This window comes from Oxyura jamaicensis, chromosome 6 (genome assembly GCF_011077185.1).
Source record: "Oxyura jamaicensis isolate SHBP4307 breed ruddy duck chromosome 6, BPBGC_Ojam_1.0, whole genome shotgun sequence".
In the NCBI taxonomy this organism is placed as follows: domain Eukaryota; kingdom Metazoa; phylum Chordata; class Aves; order Anseriformes; family Anatidae; genus Oxyura; species Oxyura jamaicensis.
In genome coordinates, this window is record NC_048898.1 from 10,701,338 (window position 1) to 10,727,010 (window position 25,673).

The 25,673-nt window shown below is 39.2% G+C and overlaps 1 protein-coding gene across 6 annotated transcripts in view; it reads right to left on the reverse strand.

Annotated features, from left to right (window-relative positions):
* Window positions 1-25,673, reverse strand: part of SH2D4B (SH2 domain containing 4B) — a 112,410-nt gene that overhangs the window by 42,724 nt on the left and 44,013 nt on the right. For 3 of the 6 annotated variants that reach the window (XM_035329514.1, XM_035329515.1, XM_035329512.1), the window contains 2 exons: window positions 9,451-9,610; window positions 8,170-8,317 (listed from right to left, as the gene is read on the reverse strand). In XM_035329514.1, the coding sequence (XP_035185405.1) occupies window positions 8,170-8,317; window positions 9,451-9,551 (249 nt within the window). In that variant the 5' untranslated portion in view covers window positions 9,552-9,610. Of the gene's footprint in view, window positions 1-8,169; window positions 8,318-9,450; window positions 9,611-14,343; window positions 14,492-23,357; window positions 23,755-25,673 lie in introns of those variants that run through there. The other 3 variants (XM_035329511.1, XM_035329509.1, XM_035329513.1) reach the window with 3 other exon arrangements.

Sequence of the window (25,673 nt, forward strand, 5' to 3'; positions counted from 1 at the left end):
GAGAGAAAGAGAGAAAGAGAGAAAGAGAGAAAGAGAGAAAGAGAGAAGGGAGGGAGGGAGGGAGGGAGGGAGGCAGGGAGGGAGGCAGGGAGGGAGGCAGGGAGGGAGGGAAGGAAGGATTAAACTGGAAATCAACTTTCTCAAATCCACAGATCAATCACCTGAGCTGATGTATTTCAGCTAGCAGTTCTTAAGTACAGAGTTTGCACCAGTAATTTCTTTTTTATTAAGGCATCGTGTGATGTAACTCTGAAAATTGTGTTCATATGAGATTGCTCCTTCTTTCAAAGGGGAATCAGACACATTTAGCTTCCTTCATATCACACTTGTGCATAGCAAACTTTGTGGAAGGGCATACTTTCTAATTTTGTACATAAATGTGGTATGTTCCATATCTTCATCACAGCAGGATTCACAGCATGACCCTAACAATCCATTGTCTATTTTAACAGGTACTACAAATATGAGTGGAGAGACTTTAAAAATTGAGCTTAAAACTGACTTCTAGTATGCTCTAAACTCACACTTCGTGTGTGCAGAAGATGCACAACTAAGCTTTCACAATGTTGCCAATAATCCTGTGAAAAGTGTCTTAGACACCTATTTTCCACATGTGGGTTCTTCCTGTTCAGTGTTTGAAGATGTTACTTACATGAAAGTTCAAACTATGTGAATTGTAACAAACATTTCAGCCTCATTTTATGCTGAAAGGGCCTGAATTACTCCAAAAGCTATATTAATTCAGTAAAGGTATATATGCATTAACCCTTTACTCCAGTAAATACATTTTGTTTTATAATATATTGGAAAAGTACTACTTAGAAGTTTGTCTGTCCTATCTTAACACCTGTAGGAGACAAATAGGAAAAGCAATCTCAGTATAGCAATATGCACGTCCACCAATGTTGGTGTTTAACACCTACAGGAGTGACACTCATACATGTTTTTTCCAGTGGTGAAACAGATGTCTGGAATACCTGTCTTTCAAACAAGAAACTTCTTATCCACCATTGTGAAAAAAAAGTTTTTGTGTTTTTTTTTTTTGTTTTGTTTTGTTTTTTAACCCCTAATTCTCTCCAGCTCTGCAAACGTTGTCTGTTGCTGTCAACTGGGAACCTGGAGTTAAAGGAAGACAATTCTATTTATTTTCAGAAGACAGCTTTTCAAAGCAAACAATATTGTTTTTATCTATGACCCCTGGAAGCTCAGTGAGGGCCTGATACAGCAGACAGAATCAAGACTGGTTGGTCATTGTGGTCAGGAATCACAATGGCATGTTTAAGGAAGAATGACACATTATATTTGCACGAATATGGAAAGAACAGTGTAAATCTAACTATGAATAAACAAGGACAGGTGCCTTGAGTTTCACAGGGGTGGTTTACTTCTGAATAGTCAGCCAGCTGACACAGCTCTAAATGCGTTTGTCCGTTGACAATAAAAAAAGACTGAAAAGTAGTAAGCAATTAAGCAGTGACAATCAAACATCTTCTTCAGAGTGGGAAAATGGAACAAATGCAAATCTACACCTTTGGAAGAATTCAACGATTTTTCCATTTCCTTAAGTAACATAAATCAACATTTCTCCATTAGGCTTTGCTGAACGCACCAGTTTATGCCAGAGGATGTCTCTTTGATCCAACTAAAGCAAATCAAAAGACCTGAAATATTGAGTATTAGTAGTGATGTACCTGTGTAGTCAATAATAGCTTTATAGCACATATGATGAACAATAACTTAGGCTGCTCATATTATTTCTGCAAAAGAAAAGCCTGAAATTGTTCTTCAGTCCATTTTTCATACTTTAATGCTTCAATCTTTGATTGTTTCTAACATTATCTTCCCATTGTTATCTCCTGAGTCCTAAAAAGATTAGTTGAGTGGACAATTCATTATTTTTAAATTGCCAACGCTTCTAGGAAGCACTGATTTCAAAGCCCAGAAGCTTCTTCAGAATAAAAATAAATAAACTCTCTTTGTATATACCCGATAGAATTAGGGTTTTCATATTTCAGTTGCTAGTAAATGATTTCAATCCCTTCTTGGAAAAAGCAATCAATTCTTTATTCTTATGAGGAAAATATTTATTCACCAAGCTTCAGCACTTAAAACAAAACAAAAAAAATCCAGTACATATAGGCTGTCCTTTCAGGAAGACATACCAACAAAGAGGTAATTCTGGGCTATCCAAATGTTTTCTATTCAACATCTCACACCACATCTACCAGAAAGTACCAGGAAGTAAACTAAGTATGAAAACAAAACAAAATAAAAACCAAAATAAACAAACAAAACAATCCATCTCACAGCATTTTCCCTGAATCACGCAAGAGATTTGTCACAAATTGTTTTCTTTTAATGCAGCTGCTGTTGAAGAATTTGTAATGTAAAGATGAGAATACCCCCCAAAAAACAGAATTTAGTCAGAATTTGAGTTCTTGACGAAAAGCAATAATGCCTAAGAAAGCTGTATTTTTTTCCCTTTTTTTTTTTTAGTGAGAATAAGGGTCTTCAAGTCAAAGAAATAGCAAAAAGAATAATAATAATTAAAAAAAAAAAACACATTCAACACTGTCACTTGACTCTGAATTCACAAAAGTTTTTGTATCATTTTCCTTTTTATAGAAATCTAAATAGTAAATAATATTTATTCGAATTAGCTCATGAATGCATGTGTAAGTATGTCTTGCAACCCCTAATGGTGAGGAGAAATGACACTTCTTAACGTGACATAGGAAAGAAAACAAATCCTTTGGATAAGTATGAATAACAAGTGTACATTATTATTTAAAATGAACAATAATTGAACTTTCCACATACACTCCACTGGAAAAACAACAGCACCCAGTTTATCTGCTTTTCCCTGTGAACTCTATCCCGCCCATCAGAGCTGAAAGTAAAAAGCTGGAATAATCTACAAACATCACCTCCTGCCTGACAGTTGAGGGTGACTATTATACTGTGTGCCGTGACCCTCCCAGCTCTTCCAGAATAATTAGGAAGGTGACAGTTCAGTACATGGTTGCAAATTGCCAAGAAATACCAACCTGCTGCAACAAATTATACTGGCAATTCAATAGGCTGCAGTAATCCTCCCCAGCTTTAACTCCACTGGAGGATTTGAACATGCTAAATGATCTTATCTAGCCTCTGGCATTTGAGCATTTACCACAAACTTGTTACTTATTACTGTAAATGTGCTTCTCTCGGTGTTTGATAGCTCTACTACAGCCAACTCTAAATAATATTTAATCTTAGCCATGCTTAGCTTTTAATGCTTCAGTCCAATGCAGATGAGAGGAGATTAGGTCAGTATTCAGTTTCTCCTGCAGGAAGATTTTTAAAATGCCTTGGGGAAAAGACAAAACACATCACTTCATTGTTTTCCGACGGAAAACTGAGCTTCTGGCTGCCAGGCTCTCAGGGCTTCTCTGGGGAGCCCTGCAGGATGCGGGCCAGCTGAATGACTGCCACCCCGCTCAGGGCAGAGCCTACCCAACATGTTTGGTACAGCAGCCCTCTGAAGCAAAGGATGCCTGGGATTCCCTTTATGCTTCAGACTGTCAGGAAGTGTCCCTGGTCCTCCTGAGAGCTGAAGCCGCTCTGCTGCATGCGAGCTGCTGTGAAGCTCCTGCAACCCTTCAGCAGTCAGCCTTGAGCCAGGGCGGACATTCAGGCCACCTGCCATGGAGCAGAGAGCACAGCTTGCCTTCAATCCCGAGGTCCTTAGGACTCCCAGCTCTGAATAAGGGAATCTGAAAAACCCAGGGCCCCAGCTCCAGGACAGCCTGCTGTCAGCAAGGCTGGCACAGCAGGACCGAATTCAGAGATCAGCATTCTCCACAAACCCACCTGGCAGTTTCCAGCAGAGCTGTGAGCGAGTACCAGCAGAAATATGTCCAACTTCTTGACAGCCTTTTTCTGAGAAAATTCTCTCGCTTGCCTCAGGAAGCAAAGTGTTTGCAGAAACTTATTTGCTCTACTACCAGTGTCTCAAAACAAACACAGAGTTTGCATCACTTCACTGGTCCGTGCATGAATTTGCACTGAGATAAATGTCAACAATGCAGCCATGCTTTACGTAAAGACATGTTTCAGACACCAATATGCCCCAGGACACGCTATTCACATATAGCTCACACAGGCTGGAGCCAACATCGTACTCTGGTTTGCAAAGGCCCTCATTTACCTGAGATACAAAACAAAGGTAAGAACTGTTGCTGATCAGGATACATCTGAGATTTATTACATGTGCTGGAGCAGACTCCCCTTGGGTGACTTGCCACAGATCCAGTGACAATCCCCTAAGAGTTTATCCCTGCATCTTAGGGACTGTTCACAGCTTGAATTCTTGATATGTAAACTATCCTCATTAGTGCCTCAGATGTTCCCATTTGCCCATGGGAAATGTCATAGCTTTGCTGGTTTTTACTAGAGATCCAGAAAAAGGACAGTGGCTTCAGCAGCACAATCATTACTGATGTCACTGGGGAAAAGATTTTTCTTTAAAGTTAATATCACAGTTCCTCACATGTAGGATAGGAAAACCTTAAGATCTGATTCCCAGCAGAAACTAAACAGCATTATTAAAGAGGTAACTACAAAGAAAGAAAATAATTTCTGAACCATGGTCTCACAAAAGAGCACAAAATGAAGCATTACAGAATTATTGCAATTGGGACTGAATGGACCCGTTGGATTTTTGGAACGAGTTGGGTGCAAAACACCAGCAAGAAGCTGTTGTCATATTCTTGGATTCTAAATATGCTGTCCTTGGGAGAGAGTTCAGATTTTTTTGGCACAGCAAATCACAGAGACAAAATTACAGCTTATTTTCACCTAAAGATAACAACAGGCCCACTCAGGTGCTTGATATTTACTTGGAAACAAGTGGTTTTGTTTTGTTTTCAGTTCAGGACAGAATGCTCATTGCTATGTCGTAAGTCCACAGTACTGTAAATTTTGATGGTGACATTCTATTGTATTCCTAATCCCTACACCTGGCAGCAGCTATCTGAAGAATCAGATCCGCAGTACTTCTGGGCACAGGAAAGCACTCAGGCATGTGTCGAAAGCTCATTCAATCAATGGGACAAAGTGTGTTCTTTCTATTAAGTACAACCTATCCTTATTAGAGATGCTTTCCTGACCTGGAGCCCTAATTACTCTTTTTCTTCTCTGAAGGTTGTTTCTAAGCCTGTCTTCTTTCATGAGAATGAAGACAGCAAGGACATAGAAACTCTTGGATTCACACCTTTAAAAAGCTCACTTCACTCACCACAATCCCAACAGGAATTAAAGGTCATAAACTTATTCAATCCAAAAAAAATAAAAAAAAAAAAAGGAAAAAATTGTGGCAGGAAATTATCACACACTGTTACTCTCTTGTTGCCTATAAAAGAGTAAGGATTATTTCTCCATAAGCACCACTGTCATTACAACTCCCACTGAATATTTTTTTAAGCATGAAGAAACACAATGCCATTAAAATTGATATGCCACTTTTGATTAACACACATGGAATTTTTAAGAAGCAATCTAGCTTTATTGTCAACTGTGCTTATATAATTATATTTGACAGGTATCTGATGTTGTCATAAAGATAGTTCTTTACTATTAATATTTTCTTGTTTTATGAAGACCACAAAGAACTGAGAGAATCTCTCTTATTTCTAAATATAGCTGAAGGATACCATTCTCCCCTAGCTGGCTGAGGCTCATACCTTTAATTTGCTCTGCACATTGTTCAGGACTCTTAATGACAGCAGCTGATAGAAGTAGGAAATGATGCTCATGATCTCATAGTCTTTGTGAATTTGCAAAAAGATTAATGACAGTAATTGGCTCTCTTATTTGTCCTTTACAATAGGTGCATAAAACAATGGCTGTCCTCAAACTGAAAAAATAGAGCAGTCAACATTTATATTCTAGCATCATAAATTAAAGGCGTTTCTGCTTAAGAAACACCAAGGAGTGCAATAGTTTTCCAATAGCATTGGAAAAGGAAACAGGAATCATCTTTCACTCTGATATGTGAGATATCATTTATCTAGTGCAGACAGCTTTGAAGTCTCATGATAGGTCAAGAGGCAAAAAAGTGTTTTAAAAAGGGGAGTTTGCAATACAATGCAGTTAGAAATTAAATATATCAGCAGAACATACAGAGTTTCAATCTCCCAAGTCAGAATGCTTCAAGAGGATGAAGCATTAGCAGACACAGAGTTTTTCATTCCCCAGTTTTGGAGACTACTTTAACTGCAGTCTGGTCATCATCACAGAAGGATGACTACCAGTGCATTAAATATTTTAAATCTGTTAAAGTTGGCTTGCTAACTGATCTGCATCTCATTCCACATCCTGAATCATTCATGAAAGGTACATTTCTTCATGATTTCAATGATTGCAGTCATACATGAGTAGACTGATTAATTCATCTTCTTCCCAACATCTCTAGTTCCATTTTTGCAGCTGGGGGTAGATGCCAGCAGTATAACCTTCCTGTCTGGGTACCCTTCCTCTTATTCATGGAATGAGAGCTTGTAAATATTTCATGTACTTCATCCACTGCACATTTATAAAAGGAGTAAAAGAGGAAGGACAAGGAAAGCCAAGTGAGATTAAATAAACCGGTGGGCAGAGATGCTACTGTGACATTACCTTTCCATCAATATAACAACGAGCAGAATTTGGTGGCATTCTTTCAGAATTGTAGATCAGTTTTCCTTAATAGAAACAAATATGGCTGCTGGCCTCTAAAAGTTTCATAATTTGCTTATCCAGCTTTTTGAAAAAATCTTTTTAAAACAGAAGAACAACAGTGAGCTTGTGGACATTTGGCCCATCAAGCGCACTGTCAATCAACCACAGAGATACAAGTGAACAGCCCTGTATCGGTCTTTGTTCAAGAGGGCTTTGCTTTCTGGAAAGCAGAGGAAGGAGCATTTAATTAGTTGCTCTGCTCATTATTCATACATTAATAAAGCCACTTGAAAGGTATAGTTTCATTACTCATTGACATCAAATTTCAAAGGCCCTGTTCTCTCCTATGAATTCAAATTAATTGCGCAAAGGTAAATCAGCAACTTTGCACCGAGGAAGCTACAGGAACTGCCCTTGCTTTGTGCTACACAGCCACACTCAAATCCCAGTCCCACAGTCTGCAAAATAACAAGTAACATGCTGACTCTAGCTGGTAATCAAACTACATAAACAAACACTGAGTTTTTCAGCATTTGTCCCGTTACAGAGGGATAAGGAGGGGGATTCCATCCACAGTTTCCTCAGCTTTAATCACCATCCCAGGAAGAGAAAGACATTAGCAAGCTGGCAGCAGGGGACAGAGAGAGGCATGCAGACGAAGTCACTGCATGCAGACCTCCTAGGAGTCGCACTTTGCTGCAGGCTTTCTCCATGGAAACCCAGCAGCACCAGTCTTGTGACAGTACACATCCCAGACTCAGGAGACTGTGGTGATTTCTCTGCACACTAAGACAATTCTATTTTATCATCTTTAAGCAAGTTTTTATCATGACAAAATAATATGAAAGGTAAGACACATAGGCTTTCATTTCCTGTTTTGTTCTCAAAGGGTTATTTTCAATAAGAGAATGTGGAAAAATATTATTCCAAACTAATGCTAATGCACTATTACTGAGTTCATGGAAAAATCATGATGGAGTCAATAAAAATCAAGTAAATGAACTTCTTGCAGCTAATCCAACTGGGCTGTTCCCACATGGTGAGTAGGAGAAAGATCCACCCCTCATTACCTTAATGAAAATAGTGACAATTTTTAAATTAAATATGTGAGCAACCTGCATAAAATACACTAAATATGCTCACACAAACTAGCTTAAAAAGATAAATTTCACGATCGTACATTTTTCCCCCAGTGTGATTCACTCAGTACAGCTGACTGAACAATTCTGTTAATGTGTGAGCTGAATAACCCATTTGATTGTCCTGACACTTTTGAATGAGATATGTAATTTTTTCACATCACTCACCCAGCTGTTCTGGTGAACACCACGTAGCTATTTGCATATTCCAGGATGAAAAATTACAACTCTAGTTCTTAAAGCATATTAATAGACATGCACTGAAGGTGACAAGAACTTTGAATCTCTATAAAAACATTATTAAAAAAGCTAAATATGATTCTATGCAAACCTTCAACTCCTCCTGAATTTTTTCCTCCTCCAATTTGGCAGCTTTCCGATCTTCTATTTCTATTTTCCATTTTTCTGCCACTATTCTGGCTTTTTCTTGAGCCATAGCATCCCGGAATTTCTTTGTAATTTCAGCTTCTTTTTGTCTCCTTCAAAAAATAATTTGAAAATAAAAATAATTTAAGACACTGTTTTTTTTCTAAATTGGGGATCGAATTTTAGTCAGTAACAGATCACCGGTTGCAACATATAATTAGCATAAGACATCATGGAAATATACAAGGAAAGAATCAAACTGTATTTAACAGGAGACCTAGCATGAACTGAATTTGAGGAAACCATCCAGAAAGGAGACATTTTCAATTTTTGATAAGTGACCAATTAATATAGCATCGTCTAAATTAGAGAAATACTTCTTGGATGTTTTGTATTCATACCCTATGTTTTTCGTTCCCTGGCTGAAAACATAGATTTTCCTGTCAGTCTAGCAAACCATGATCAGGAATTTATTGTCTCTCAAATATCAATGATAACACCTGCCAAATTCTAACACTAGAGTGTTTATTAGTACTGACAACCTAAAGAGAACACAGAGCACAGGTTGAAGCTTTTAATCCCTGCTTAAGTATGCAATCACCATAAACAAGAATAATCTGATATGAAAAGGAATAATACAGAATAATACAGAATAATCAGATATTTAAAGTGTCACTTTTGAGCACTGTGCTACAAAAGGAAGTGCAAGAGACAGGTGGCCTACTTCCCAACAACATCAGGCTTCAAAGCAATTTTGAATTGCTCCCAAAGCTGGAAGAAGCCTTGCTGGAAACACCAGCATGTCACTTTTTGTAATCAGTTTCTGAACTGCTGGGATAAGAACTAATACAAACAATATGCACATGGAAACAATTGCAAAAAGGGTTCAATGTACAAAATCCCCATTGTGGGCACAGATGTGTGCTGCAACAAATATTTCTAATTTAATCATCTCAAAACCAGATTGTTTCATTTTTATTTATTGACATCCTGGCCAATGGTTTAGCAAAATTCCCCAAAAGAAAAAACATTTGCCTTTTTTTGGTGAAAGAAAATTTCTGTTTTTCAATATTCAATTAAAATAAAATTCAATTTTTCACATGCTTAAAAATTGTTGAAACAAGTGAACGAAATGTTCACAAGACATATTTATCAGTTTTTACCCACCATTACCTGACACCTTCCTACAAGGCCATTATCTCCATTATGCCAAGTGAACCCTGTATTCAGATTCTTAAATCCTCACCATAGCTCCTCTGCCTCCTTCTGTGCTTGTTGCCTGGCTCGTTCTGCTATTAGCTCCTCTGATATCTGGTCATATGGCTTGTCGCCTGGGGCTTCTCCCATAACCCAGACCCAGACCTCACCATCCTTCCCACGCAGCCACTGCACATGTTTGCCATCACCTGCAACAGCCACCAGAAGAAGAAGAAGAAGAAAAAAAAAAAAAAAAAAAAAAAAAAAACATAAGTACTAGCTCAAACTCTTTCATAAACATAGATGAATAGACAGGAAATCTGTAATTTAGAAACATTAAGCTTGCAATTTACAATTCAGAGCAAAACATCACCAAGAGGTTGGATGAAATCTTCAGAATTGCCCAACCCACCAGAAAGGGCTTGTACTCATCAGACTGTATAATCTTTAAAGGCCCATTGTTCCACAAAAATATATTTATATATTAATTTTCAAACATGTTCCCAGAATTTAGATATTATTTTTCATTGCTGAAAGTGTACTTTTTTCTTGCTTAATTCAGCAAGGGATGAACAAAGGGAATGGAAAAGAGATGGAAAGAAAAATATCCAATGACATTATGCATCTAGCAGTGCTTCAGCACACAGAAAATTAGGAGCGTCAAGAACATACAGACTTCAACTGCACAACCGCACAATAAACTAAACTCAAAATAAAATAAAATAAATACAGGAATTTCCTGCTCCCATTGTATGAAGGAGGAACTTCAGAAAGCATGTGCACTCATAGTGCACAACTCAACTCCAGAAGCTTTTCTGTTCTAGTAGGCAATTGATAGGGATTACGTTTCTGGTTCAGTTTTCATAGAAGAGACCATGCAAAAATCTATTGTTACTGTGTTGACAGAGTAATTTTAAAACACCAAGAAACTTGTGTGTTCCTTACAAAATAGATGTTTGGTGAGCCTTCATGTCCAAGAGTCAGCTAAAGGCTTCCAGCTGACTACAAGGAGCACTAAATCAGATCTTGTATAAATACATTTTAAGTCATATATACTACCTGACGTTTGTATATTTAACTCAGATACTTACATTCATTTTTGAGATTCATAGGAAGGAATCAGTGGAAGAACCTTTTACACATCCAATTTTGTTTTATTTCTTCCTAATATGTTGAAACTGTTCTTCACAAAAGGATATTCCACCACAAAGACTATTGCCAAGATAGACAACAAATTTATTTCAGAGAGCACAGACTGAAAGGCCACAAGGGATCAGCAGTTCATTGCACTTCCTCTATATTGCATTCCACGAGGTTTCACTCTGTTGCCCTCATATTTGAGGTCAGTAAATTGTGTGTGGCTACATATTATCTTCCAAAAGGCCTCCTTCCTCAACTGAAAACATGAAGAAATGGACAGTCCACCATTTTCCTAGCTAGTTTTTCTCCAACCATTCCAGTAGAAGTTAAAAGAAACCTGGTCCTAGCCTAATGGCTAGTCTGCACCTCCAGTCTTTTTACTTAGAATCACAGAATCATTCAGGTTGGAAAAGACCTCCAAGGTCATCTAGTCCAATATTTAACCTCGTACTGACAAGTCTACCACTAAACCATGCTACTAAGTTCTACATCTACAGGTTTCTTGAAGACCTCCAGGGATGGTGACTCAACCACTTCCCTGGGCAGCTTGTTCCAATGCCGCACAACCCTTTCAGTAATGAAATTTCTCCTAATATCCATTCTAAATCTCTCCTGGCACAACTTGAGGCCATTTCCCTCATCTTATCACTTGGTGCTTGTGAGAGGAGCCCAATCCTGTCCTTGTTAAAACCTCCTTTAGGGTAATTGTCAAGAACAATAAGGCCTGAGCCTTCTTTTCTCCAAGCAGCATAACCTCAGCTCCTTCAGCCACTCCTCCTAAGACTTGTTCTGGAAGGTCTGGAGACCCTTCACCAGCTTCGTTGCCTTTCTTTGTACACATCTTTCTCTGCTCACATCAACTTAGCTACTCTCACCACCTTCAGCTACTTGCCGTTATGCAACAGGACAATATCCAGATTAAGTTTCCTGATGTCCAATCAATAAGGTGTTTTTGACATCCCAGACTGAATAGAGAAAACTGCAGAAGGGAATGAAGCAGGGCTGTTGACAGCAGGCACTGCCAGCACCAACCTGCGTTCACAAGTGTTGGCAATACAAACCGAAGGCAATGAATATATCAGATCTCTCAATGAAAGCTGATACTCTACATCAAATTTGAAAATATGATTTATAAGAATTCCCTCTGTTGGACTTGTGGTACTGACTTCAAGGGTGGAAAAATTTAAGCTAATAATGTTTTCCTTCAATAACTCTCAAAAGCATTTGCTCTTTCACAGTCTATCAGATTACGTCTCAGGATATAAATGTGAATGCATTTTATTGTGGTTCCTATGCTGTACATTTCTGTGTTACAGTGTTAGTACAACATTTATGTTGTATTTTTTCTGATACAGCATTTGAAAACAGTCTACCAAGAATGGATTGGCCATATCAGTTTGTGCTCCCAAGGCTGTCACCTACTGCCCTTCAAGGTGAAGTATCTTGAGAAGTATTGAACAATTTCCCAGGAGGATTGATCCCATGTGAGAATTGACAGTTGTTGTATTAAAAGTGGCTGATGACCTCTTTCCTGGGAGAAACCTGAACATCCTACTCATTCCCCTTTATTTAGTGCTTTAAAGAAAACATCCCAAACAATTTAACTGTATCATAACACGCAGATACCAAACATTGCTACTGTTTCAAGACACCACTTCTCTCATTAATGACCTTACCAGATGAAAAGAGGGGAGAAAAAAAAAATCTCAGGTGAGTAGATATATTTTATCTTTGCCTTTTTTTTCCAGTTTTCCTGTGCCAAAGGATTATTAATATGTTTCTCAGAGACACAACTTATCCATTACTACCCAGCCTCTTAAAACAAATAGTTGATTTGCAGACATGTTTTAAGAAATTGTTCTCTTTCTTACTTTTAAAGCAATGGATCTCTCTTCTAAAGCTATAGACAGTAGACAGTAGTAAACTATTTTGAAAACATTAGTATAACATATTTTTAGTTCAGCACTAACTACTGTGTACTACAATAGAGTATACTGCTGTATATACATCCATAGTTCAAACTGAAAGATAAAAACACTATCAAACAATCTGGCAAATTAAAGCTTCAATATTAAACAGAAGGATCTCTGCGTGTACAATTTAAAAAAAAAAATCAGCTTGAGCATATTTACCTTTATTTACATTTTTCTTTAGAACAACAGAAACGTTTCCACATTCAACCACCCACTGTACTTTACTTCAAGGAATGACTCCCATGTAAAGCTTTCCTTAAACTACACCAGCTACACTCCCCATAAAGTTGGGCATGGGCTTTTCTGCACAACCTATCCATAAAACTTAGGAGTTTCTTAGCACAAAGTAATATTCAAAAATGATGAGTGGTCAGGAAAAGAAGTAACTCAGGGAGATCTGACACTGAAAATGGCATTCCTGCCATACGAGAGGCATCTGCAGCCTCGCAGTGTCACTGCCAGATCTTTTGGACCAACAATGCTGGGCATGCACTTTAAAACTGTAGAACCAATGGCAAGATACAAGCTGAGAGCACTGAGAATTTTTTTTCCTTAATATTTTTAGGAAACCAGCGTTGTCTGCTTTGCAACCATAGAATTACCACTATCAAGGACTAATTATAATAAAACAATTTCTGCTTTAAGATACCTTTCAAGTATACCATTTTTCTGAAAAAATAAGATACCCTGTTTATATATATTTCCAAATGAAACAACTTTGAAATATAAAAATTCAAATAAATCTAAAGAAAAATACAGGTCCTGACTAAATGCATTTGAAATCTAGGTGAGAAAGAGGCAAGGGAATCTCATTTTTCCTGTTCAGAAGCAGGCTTCTGAGCCCAGGAACAAAACCTAATTCAGAATCAGGAAATAAATTCACATCTCTTGAGTCCCAGTCTGGTGCCTTGACCACAAAAGTACTTCTCTTTTCCTGTAGAGACTGTGGCAGGCTGTGAATAGTTACAATTAGGAAGTAGTGGACGTCAAAATCAGTCTGGGCGGGAGAGGTGAAGTAAAAGCGTTGTAGAAACAAAAACTGCCTTATCAAGAAAATGTTCTCCATAATTTACAGGGTTGTTTTTCCATCTCTACCGTTCAGGCAAGCTATTTATTAGGTATAATGTTTTACCATGTTTTTGTCTAAAACAACACTGTAGCACCACAAGAAGGCAACATTACTTCTTGCCATCCTCTTCACTCCTATGTGAATGAGCACCTCTCAGGGAGCCCCCCCAAACCTACATCCACACAGCTTTAAGACCAGCAGATTTCTGTATGTTGCTACTTACACCAGACAAATGAAAAATCAAGTATCCTAAATATGCAGCACAAAGGGATCACAATGAAAACTTTCTTGGAGACCCACAACCTGCAGCAACAGTAACACAAAATTGCACATATAAACACAGATGCATACACACAATCAAAAATAATAGCAAATCATGTTTTCTATTTATTTGTATTTATACAGAGACCTCTGTAAAAGCAATGTACGTAGAAAACAAGGCCCTGGAGAGCAATAGTAAACTCAAGAGTCTCACCTGTAAGAGTTACTAGTCTCTATTAGCAGTACTACCAGCCTTGCACACACGCACACGCACACACACACGGAGCTGGGGTGTGAGCATGGGCTGTGCTGTAGGGCACCAGGGGCTGCCCTCGGCCTTTGGGCTACCCTCAGGGAATCCCTGGTGTAGGTAGCGTGTTGTTCCTGCCACGGCTGAGCAGTGCCAGAAAATATGACCACCACCAGCAGTGCTGGAGGAGAGAGAAAACCACCCCGTGAAGGTGCCTGGGAGGGGGATCCCGCTGCAGGCATTGCTTACACTAAATCAGGCTTCAGTTCGCATCAGCTCAGGCTTCCACGTTGTGACCAAGGCTTAAAACAAATGGAAGTACATAAAGGAGAGCTACGCCTTTGGTACTCTGCTAATTGGGACAGAGGAGCAGAACCATGGTTTGGGTTTGTCTGCCTTTTTTTTTTTTAATGAGAGTTTGGGGTTTTATCTGGCTTTATTTTCACACATGCTTCTAATTAAAAGTGCTTTAAAAATAGCAGTAATCAGAGCAAATGGAATATTGCTGGAGTCGGCTTCCTTCCTCCGAGATCATTCGTCATGGCTTTAATAGCTCCAGCAGCATCCCCGACAATTCCTGTTTGTGATCCATCTCCAGGGCTTTCAAGGGAACGGCTCCAAGCACCATTAGAGGCCTGATTTGGTGTCAAGCCTCCCAGCTGTGCTGTTACTTAGCCACAGGCTGCTGGCTCAGCCCAGCAAAACGCCGGGTGCCAGCAGTCCCCCTTTGCCTTTGCAGCACAGGGCTTGCTACAGGCCATGTCAAGTACAAATTCAGAAAATCAGAAGATCTCTGATTTATAATTTCAGGTACACGGAATGGCATTCAAAGTCTGCTTAAACTTTCTCAAAAAAACTCTCACAGGAGGGTCAGGCTGGATGTTAGGAAAAGGCTCTTCACCCAGAGGGTTGTTGGGCTCTGGGACAGGCTCCCCAGGGCAGCGGTCACGGCACTGAGCCTGACAGAGGCAAGAAGCACTTGGACAATGCTGATTTTTGGGTGGTCCTGTGTGGAGCGAGGAGCTGGACTCGATGATCCCTGTGAGTCCCTTCCAACTCAAGATATGGTATGATTCTATGAAAAAAGTCTGTTCTTTCCATGAACTCTCCTGTTTCTCTGAGGTTTGGCTTCCCACCATCATTCTCCCCCTTGGAAGCTACAGATCTCTGTGATAGCAATTGACTCTCCTTCCTCACTAGCTGGAAAGCTTTGTAGTCACATAAATATCCTGTGACCCAGTCTTTAGAAAGTCTTCCTTTTCTTTTCTCACCCTGCACTAGAAGAAAGCTCCTGAAACTTATTCTGCATTTGAAATAGGCTGCATGAGCATTCACTGCTGACATCAAGCTGATCAGCCTGATCTGCCTTTGTCATTCAGAGATAAATGCAGCTTGTGGGGTACTTTTGTTGTTGTTGTTCTTTAGGAATATAGTTCTGGTATGCTTTGGTCTAAGCACAATGTGTTTTACATGAGATTTTACTCTTGGCTTTCTGAATAAACAATTTTTATGTCTTCTTTAAGATAGAAGCTTGAATTTTCCTAGTCAGCAGGGTAGATGAGATTCCATTCAGAGTTTCAGGAGCTACAGGACATGTACTAGAAACACACTGATTGAGATGAAAATGAAGATGTTGTGAGCTTTAGGCTGTTCTCAGTTCCCTGAGCTTACCCCCTACATGTATTTTTTTATTTTTTTAAATAGAAACACACCAATATACACACAATTTCACTTATTTCTATGGAAAACCCGAGAACTATTACTGTGAATGTTTCTGAGACTGTTCAAATGACAAAATGCACTTTTCCAAACACTAACTGCTGTAAATTCATTAAAATACATATAGAATAATTAGGTGGTAATGATGAAAGCAATGAAAGCCACATAATCCCACAATAAACTGATCATCTACTATAATTAACTCTGCAGTCTGCCCTTGCTAATAGTCACAGGACCATGAACCCATCTCTTCCAAGAATATATTCAAAAAAATCAGTCACTTCAAACTAATCCTCAAGGCAACAACAAATTGTGGAAAAACTCTAAACTTCTCAAGCAGTCCTCCAACATTTCAGTTTACGCACTCTCCAGTTTCAACACTGTGTCGTGTGCCTTTCTGATTAAAGGAGGATTTGCAAGGGGAGAAAAATTCAGCTGATTTACATTAATATATCAACAAGAATTGCTGGATCTCAGCATTGCTGAAAAATCAGCCTTCATAGCTCTCCAGCTGCTTCCCAATCATATAACAAACTCAATCTTATGTTTATGGAATTACAGCCTGTTACCATGGAAATAATTACACTGCAATATACCCCTGCAGGATCAAATAAAGGAAGAGTGACTGCAAGAGAGCAAACATTAAGCAAGGAAACAGTTATTCAAATAAGACTATGGTAATTAACAAATGTGGCAAAGATAACTATACATGACACTCAAAGGTAAGTGGTTTTGCAGTATCAGATTGTGCATTTTCAAGGTTTGCATAGTGCAAACAAAACGACAACAAAACGAAGAAAAAAAAAAGCTAGCATTTATTTGGTCTCTATCTAGTATATCCCAAAGATCTTCTTGGCTCCATGGCCAAGGAGCACTGTAACACCTATTAATTTTATAATTAATACCCTTTTATAATTAATATCCCCTTAATTTTATAATTAATACCCTTTTATAATTAATATCCCCTTTCAACCAGGAGATAACATTCAGAACTTACTCTTAAAGACACTCTATGAACTACAGTCTAGTGGTAATCTCATCTGTCCATTTCATGTCCCTTTCACTATAAATGGTATAAAAATGCAGGTGCATAACAGATCGAAGTGGAACATTGTGAATTCATTCACATCGGTAGCATTCATTTGATTTATTTTTCATTCATTCAAAAAAAAGCTCTATCATAACACTATGGTTTCTGATTCCCATACTCAATTACCTTTTGTAAACAGTAAAAGCTATATGCAGGAGTTTTTACTTAGTTTTATCGAGGTTCACCCACCACTGGCCAATAAACAAAACCAAGTCTGCATGACTACTTCAAGGATGGATGGAAACTCAGAGCAGAAGGGTTCCCTGCCACAGAATGAACTGGTACCCGTGGATCGCCTGCTGCACCAGACTCCCCTACGTAATGCAGTGTGGCAGGTCTGCACTGACTCCTTTTGTCAGACACACAGGACCACCAAAGCAGGGAGAGCTATACTACTACAGTGACATCTTCTAGCACCACAGCGCAGGAGTGGATTTGAAGGTTAATGAACCATCACGAGTGTCTGGCTAAAACCACTGCTTAGTTGAATACTCAAGTTTTCTTAAGTCTTCCAAATCCTGCTATCAAAACCCAATGCCTCTGCTAAAAACTGGCAAAATCAGGAAGGAAATACTGAATTAGCTTGGGTGAATCCCACTCTCACCTTGGCTGCAGTGCTGCTCTCTTTCCATATCAAGTATTCATGAGCTTGCAACCAGTCACAACCTCATATCATTACCAGAGCACAAGTACGTACAAGAAAGCCTGCCTGCCACCACCGTGTCCCGACAGGCTCAGCAACACCATGCAGCAAAGATGCACAGGAATTGTCTCCATGCCAGTGACTCAATTAACCCAGTAGCCTCTCTCAGAACGCAGCTGATGCAGATGCTTCAGACAGTGGGAGTGCTGAGGACTGCACATGTGCAAGAGAAACCTTGGGTGAAATAAGGGCCAGGTAGTCAGCAGTATTCTGTGCTTTTTCTGCAAAATGGAGAAGTCAGCTGCAGGGCATAGGATGAGACTAAAAAGTACAGACTTATGGCTAATCCTGGGAGGGCCAAGAAGTCCCCCTAGATTTGTTCCATCTGGTGCATATTTAGGTCATATGGCGGTTGGGGGTCTCTTTCTAGCCCCAGCTTCAGAGAAGTGAGCAGTTTAGAAGCTGCTGTTCAAGCATACCTCAGTACACTGCCATATTCAGCACGAGCTCTGAGCAGCTGAGTTCTGGCCCCAAGGTATCTGCTACTAACAAAACCGCATCATATCAAAAGATGCTACACATGTTGTGAATGCTACATTAAAGCATTTCCAATTATTTCAAATTAGTTGGCTCAGTCCCCTAATTAAAATTATTCTAATATTCGCTTGTTACATTTTCAGTCATCTCTGAATTGAAAAGATGGGACTTTACAATTTTCAAGACCACATATGACCAAAAATTTCAGAAATACCCCATTCTGATGTTTTTGGTGAGACCTGTATCCAACGATACAGGACAAGAGACAACAGGAGCACATCTCTGTACTCTTTGCCAAGTATTGGCTAAGCATTACCAGGGCATGGAGAAGACTTAGTATAAATGAGGAATACATTTCTGAGTTCAGAAATGTAGTAAAATGTCACAGTACACCCACTCACCCTTACATGCGCACACTGGAACACACACGCATGTGCCTTCACACGACAGTGATGTATCCTCCAACTATCCCATTGTGATATCTGAAATACTTGCTTTCAAATCATTTCATCTATTCTCCAATGATTTTCTGACACAAATGTCATTTAGATAAAGAAATTACTGTTAGCCATGCTGTGATAAGCCTACCTAATTTTCTCCCAGCTACACTTGTTGAGGACGGGTAAATAACAGCGTTTACAAATAGCTCCTGTCTGAACATCACGAGCTGCAGTTCACAACAAGTAAATGTCAGAATATGTAGCAGCAGTCCAGCACTGTCTTCCCTACCACATGGCTGTCCTTCAGCTACCTAGTGCTCAATAGGTTTTGAAATCTCATTTTGGGTATTCTGACAGCTCTGGATGGTGCACGAGAGTCAAAATCCAACCTGGCAGCATCCTTCACTTAGTCCCAGCTCAGCTATCCTGGTTAAAGGGCTCCTGCCTAATCGCTTCAAGGTATTTCTTTGCAAATTGCAAAGCTGCCTGTCAGTCAACTGAGCAAATCCCAAAGGGATCCTGAACTTTTGAGGAGGCTTCCCTTAGTGATATTAGCACAACAAGAAAAGGCAATCTGGTTTATCACAGTGAAGATATGTCCCTGAAAGATCTGCCCAGCAGTAATTTTTAAACAAACTGGAGACCAACCCCTCAATTCCAAGAACACTATTGGCTTTTGAAGCTCTTTCAGTTCAAGCCAGGAGTCATAATAAAAGCTAAAAATTTGTTTGCTTTTTGTAATTTTGAATAAATTCACTAAATACTGTCATTTCAGGAGGACCCAAACAATGCTGAAATTCTTCTAATATCTTTTAGGAAAAAGTACAAATGTAGGCTAGGTACAAACAGCAAAAATGTCAGAACAGTTCACTATTTCCTAAAGGAAATATTTCATTCTGAAGAAGTGATGTTTTATTTGTTTTTAAAAAGGGAATTAATTTTAAACTGTTATACAACCTGGAAACATTTAATTCACCCCCAAAATGAAATATTTTTTTTAATATTGGCACAATCTGATACAAATCCCAGTTTTGACCTTTTCTCAAGACACATGAACCAAGCAATCCAAATGTAAAAGCAGGCACAATTTGCAGTTACTGACGAAGGCTAATGTGATTTTCTTTAGACATGAGGACTAACACTAATCACACGTTACACAATTTGGGTTGCTAAACACTCTCAACAACTTGCATCATCTTAGTTCACGTTTGGAGCTTATTTTTGTTTTAAAAACAAAACTAAAACCAAAACAAACAAAAAAACAAGTGTCCTAGTGTTAATAGGACATTTACAGACAACCTCCATTCAGTGGCACTTCTGTAAAAATTGCTGTACATTATGGGTCTTTGCTAATTAGTTTCCAAACAGTTAAAAAGTTATCACACTGAGCAGCATTCCCTAAACATGTGGATGGTTTTTAAATCTAAAGCAAGGCCTTTTTTCTTATTATTTAGCCTGTGAATGCCACTTTTTTTTTCCCAACTCTGCACTTGTGATTTCTGTAAGACAACACATCTAAGCCTTGCACATGGTAAGTTGCTTACACGACGCAGCTTTCTGTGTTTCAGATCAGAAGGACTTCCGAGACTCACATGACATGGAAGTACTCCATCCTGAAGAAGTACACAGAGGCACGCTGGAGCGGGGTGGCCCTGACAGTCTGCAGCAGCCAAGGCATCTCCGGCTGCGAGCACTTCACCAACCAGCTCCAAATCCCACTCTTAAGAGACAGTGCCAGGAGCCCTCTCAGGTATGTGTAACTGCTCCTCACCTCAGGTGAACCCCAGTATTTTCAGGGATTTAACTCAACTGAAATTCCAAATGATTTGGACATGTGTTTCACAGAAACTTCTTGAAAGCTTACATGCGTTTGGAGCCTTCATTCTCAAGACACTGCAGAAAATCAGAATTGGATTCACCATCACCACAATATTTTGAAAAATCCACCTCTGTTTATTTGCTGCTGGGTTCGCACATAGAATAGCAGGTAAGTTCTTGAACTGATGGAGAATTGTACCAATTGGGGTACATGACTCCAGATCAAGCCCCAGAATTTTTCGAAGCATTTTTAATTAGAAAACTGCCCATTATTACCAATTCCTTTTGCTCTGTCTCACCCTATCCCATCCCAAAGAGGTGAGGTAAGAGTTTCATATGTAGCTATTCTAGCTATGAGGAAAATGGAAGGATTTGAAATAGTCCTTCAGAGGTAATTCAGAGTAAATTACTAAAAAATAATCATTTTATGCAAATGTTATTTCATATTCACAAACATACACATTTTTCTGTAAACTAGAAAATCACATATTCAGCTAGCAGATTGCTATGCTTGAGTGATCCTGAGATTCAGCACAGCATTAGGGCTAGATATTAAAATCTCACTTCTGTTTTCTACTATGTGTCAAGCTACACAAATCTTTAATTCTGTACTCCATAACGCTTCTATAAAGCCAATGTAATTTCTGACTTCAGCAAAATAATACCAGCACAAAACCTGTGCCATGCAGTGTCAAAAACAACATCTTGAAGGTGAAACTGTTCAAATCTCCCAGTCTCAAAGGGATAAAGAACATATAATTGTGGTGCTTCCAAATTTCCTGGTAGTCACTAATTTTGAACAGGAAAAAATACTGCATACTCTGTGTTGTGTAGCTGGGGGAGAACATTTAGATACTTGCTTATACGCCAATGGAAAGAAAAAACTGTAAAAAGGTTAAATTTCCAAAAAGAGTTGATGTTTAATGTATTTTAGGAAAAAAAAAAAAAAAAAAGAAAAAAAAAAACATAGGAAAGGGTTGTTACAGCCATCTGCTCTGACCATTTGAGTTATATAGGCAATGGAATTACACAGTAATTCCTGCATTATACCCCCAATTTCTGGTTGACTTACAGCACATTTTCTTGAATGTAGCTCCATTCTGAGACCATTTACCATTATATTATGGAACTGTATAACAGAAATCAGTCACACGTGTCTGTACAGTTAATGACCAGCATGCCTGGAAGATGGAAGTTATCTTTTTTAACTCACCCACATCAGATCCTGGAAGTCAAAATACATTTTGTAGAGCTTAGGGATATGGTTTAGTGGAGGACTTGTTAGTGTGAGGTCAGAGGTTGGACTCGGTGATCTTGGAGGTCTCTTCCAACCTAGACTATTCTGTGATTCTGTGATTTTCAGAGGAAGCAAATGCCTGGCTTTAATCCTCAAACTTTAATTCCAATAGATCTGTCTCAAAAACTCCTGTAAGATCAGTTCTTTAGCATGGTTCTGAAGGAAGTGGAATGTTTTCATCTTGGGTAAAAGTCAAATCTAAAGAATAACTCAAATTGGCAATCTAAAAAGGTAAAATGTAAAATGGAAATGTGCCATTGTGAAATTTTACTCTATGCAAATACCTGAATACTTTCATTAGAGCACATATGATCTACAGGTTACTCTGCTGCTCTTCTCCTCATTCTCTTATTCTTTATAAATCAGAAAATTAATTACCCAGAAAATGGCCTCCTGTAGTAGGAAGCTGAACAGGTTTAATGCATAGTTTATATATGGAAATTTAGATGTCAACACTATGACAAATCATCACATAAATATTTTTGCAGTTGGATTTTTCTGCATCTGTCTTCCTAAAAGAAGGAGAATAATGCAGATTATCTCAATGATGTAGTGGTGTTTTGGCTTAAGGATCTGAACTGCATTTTTAATTTTTTCTCAGCAACAAATCAATCAAAATGAACAAGGTTATTGTGCTGTATGAGAGAAGCTATCTTGATGCCATCCTTCTTAAAGGAGAGCCATTCACAGTAAGAACACTAAAATGAAGAAAACAGAAATTAAACAGAATTAGGTTTCCCAACTGCTACTTTGTCATCTGTGAGGGGCCATTTTAAACTCGTTCTCCTGCTTATTAGGCTATTCTGAATGTTCCTCCCTTCCTTTAAGGCTACCATTGTTACTTACTCTAGAAACATTTGATAAACGCCTTTGCTGCAAGTGAGTCTTGAAAACTAGTTTTGCTTTGAAACACATTTCTTTAGTCAGTCTTTGAATTGTCAAGTATCTAAGTGGATATACTTGGCACTTTGTAAGGTTCAGCAGCTTTAGTAAGAAGTCTGACAATTGAACCCAATAATGCATCTGTATTGAGGTTCTCAAAGCAAAGCCTTCTACCATAGGTATATGTTAGCATAAGCAATGCTTTATATAGCGAATATAGCTGTGAGATAACTACTAGGGCACTTTTGCAAAATCAGCTACCCAAGATTATTAATGATTTTGAAAATCCAAATTCGAATTGGTTTTAAGACAGGATAAGGCCTTTGGCATTTCACAGGAAAAGGGATGTTTGACAGATCTCTGCAACATCTCCATACTGAGCAAGGATTCACTGCAACTACATTTCCACAAGGAAACTTTCTATCCTTCATCAGCCTGACAACTTCATCCTATTAATGGGCAACGAGGTGGAAGCCACTTGTTCACAGGGGACAGCAAGAAAATATTCCTATTTATTCTAAACCACTTGAACCCCAGATCAAACACTTGTTAATGACACTTCAAGAACCTTTAACTTTTTTTCCATGAGTTTGCTTATTTGCTTTTTAAACCAACATACGCATTTAGCATCCATAACAGCTTGTGGATGGAGCCCCATAGCTTAACTACATATTGCATGAAAACACATTTCTTTGTTTTCACATGCTTGCTCTGCTCTTATCCTAGGGGACAGCTGGCACTCTTCCTCGTAATCTCTTCCAGACATGCTGTATCATAGCCAGTTGCATGCCCATCTCCCCCAGCTCCTGAGCAAGCACAGGAGGTCACAAAGCTTACTTTGTTTGCGCCTCGCTGTCCTTCTCAGCACAGCCTCCTCCATTCGTGCTTTTTCTTCCCTCTCCTTCCAGCGCCTCAGCTGCTCTTCTCTCATTTTGTAGAACAAGATCTGCTTTTGCTCTTCGTTCAGCTCTGCCAGGAGCTCAGGGTCAATATACATATCACGCAAAATTTGCTGCAGCATGACGACTCCAAGAAAAAAAAAAGAGAAAAAAAGCCTGCTCCCAACTATCCTCACTACAGTGACAAAACCCCACGTGTGGCACTCCAGACAGCAACCTGCAGCAAAGGAGCTCTCCCACGCCTGCCTGCCCAGCAAAGTCTCGATTCTTCTTGTTCTGTTCCTCTTCTCGCGGGCATATTCTGCTCCTCTTCTCTTACAGTGCAGAGTTCTCTGCTTATCTCATCCACCAAAGGCAGTGACAGGTGTCAAGTGAAAGGGGGTGGAGGAACAGGAAGGATAAGGAAAATAAAAGTTCAGGACTACTTCAGTAGTCCTGACTGCACTCAGGTTAAAATAAAGGATTCCTGACTGAACCCATCATTTTTGCTCCCTTGAGTAGAAGAAATTCAATGTAAAGAAAGCCTCACACTTTCAGCTGAAGTGGTAATACACTCCCAAGGGTCTAAGCGTTGCCCTGGGGGGTTAAAGTGATGTCATGGTTAAAGGTATCACCTACACCAACAATATCTATGTCACTTTGGGAACTGATCTCTTCTGATAAGAGAGGAGAAATGAGCTTGTATGTTATTTCCCAGCCTAACCTGTTAACTCGTCTCAAAAGGGTATCAGAGCTCATATTTACCCGGTGCTGACAAATACCATCATGCAAACTGATTAAAATGCCTTTAAAATTAAAAGCAGATGTAATAAAAGCCACAAGAAGCTTGTTATCACTTTATAAATAGTAAACTAATATTAATTAAACAAGAGTTAGTTCTCAGCAGTTCATGTGGACTATGCAAGTCCTGCTGTTAATTCAGTTTCCACTTTGCGACTGGAGAAAGATAGAACTCTGCTCTTTAAGCAAATTGTGACCTTTCACTACTCAACAAAGTTTGTACCAAACTCAGTAAAATGCTATTATACAGCGGCAGGGCCAACATTCAATTAAGTACATGGAAAAAAAAAATAATACACTGAATTCAGATCCAACTTTCACAGGGCAAATGCCCAGCTCCTCCAGAGGGCTACCTTCTGAGGAGACAACAGATGTGGCCCCTCCGAGCAGTAAAAAAAGGAAGAACACACAAGAACACATGCTGAGTGGCATCCCACTGCATGATGTTTGCACGAGATACCTCTTCTAATCTCATTTCTGCCGCTGGAAGGTGGGCTTGGCTGTATGGGGAAAAAACATACTGTGGTGTTAGAGGGATTGGAGCGTCACTCCCAGGCCCTTCCTTTCAGGCCAAAGGCATGGCAATGGAGCAGAATCGCAGAGCAGTCATCCTCCTTTTCTACTCCTTGTAGTTAATTTTCAGAAGTAAGATATCTAACCTGGGGTAATCGTGAGATTACAAGATTCTCTGTAGGGGAGAGGAACACTGATGATCCATCCACCATTCACCTATATCATTTTTCATATAAAATATTCTAGGTTAATGCAAATATATGTATCCCCATCCTTCATCAGCAACATTTCCTTACTAATATGCACAACAGGTGACAGGAAGATGCCTGCTCACTTAATTACCTAATACTATATTACTCCTACATTATTGTTTCTTCCTGCTGTTTGCCCACACTGAGACCAGAAATGAAATGTTCTAAAGCTTCAGTTGTACTCACAGCTGTCCTACAAAGACAACGTTCAGGAAGATGATACATAAAACAAAGCGATGCATTTCTCCTGCAGAGAGATCAGCCAGGGTATGTAACATGCAGGTGCCCCCTAAAGTCTGTCTCCAGGCCTCACCTCAGTTCCTGAGCAGAGAAGGACACAAATCTGCGGCACATTTTCCCCTTTCCCATTCCTCTGGATTCTTCTCTGTTTTCCTTCATGGGGGAAAGGAAAAGGAAGGAGAAGAGGGCAAGGGCACACAGACTTGCCAGTCCCAACTCAAACTAATAACCACACTCGTTCAGTCAGACACAGGCCTCTTCCTCTGCTAGTGAACATAGGCAGTTCCCAGGTACAAAGGCAGCAGGCTGTGCCGCGGAGTGGCATAGCAGGTGTCTGGGCAGGACTGCATATTCAATGTTATGGCCATGAAGTTAAAAAGAAAATCTAAGAAATTCTGAGTGTACTTAGAAAAAATAAAAGCTTTTGTGTACCAGCTCCTCTGTGTGCCCGTAACAGTATCCTTTAACTG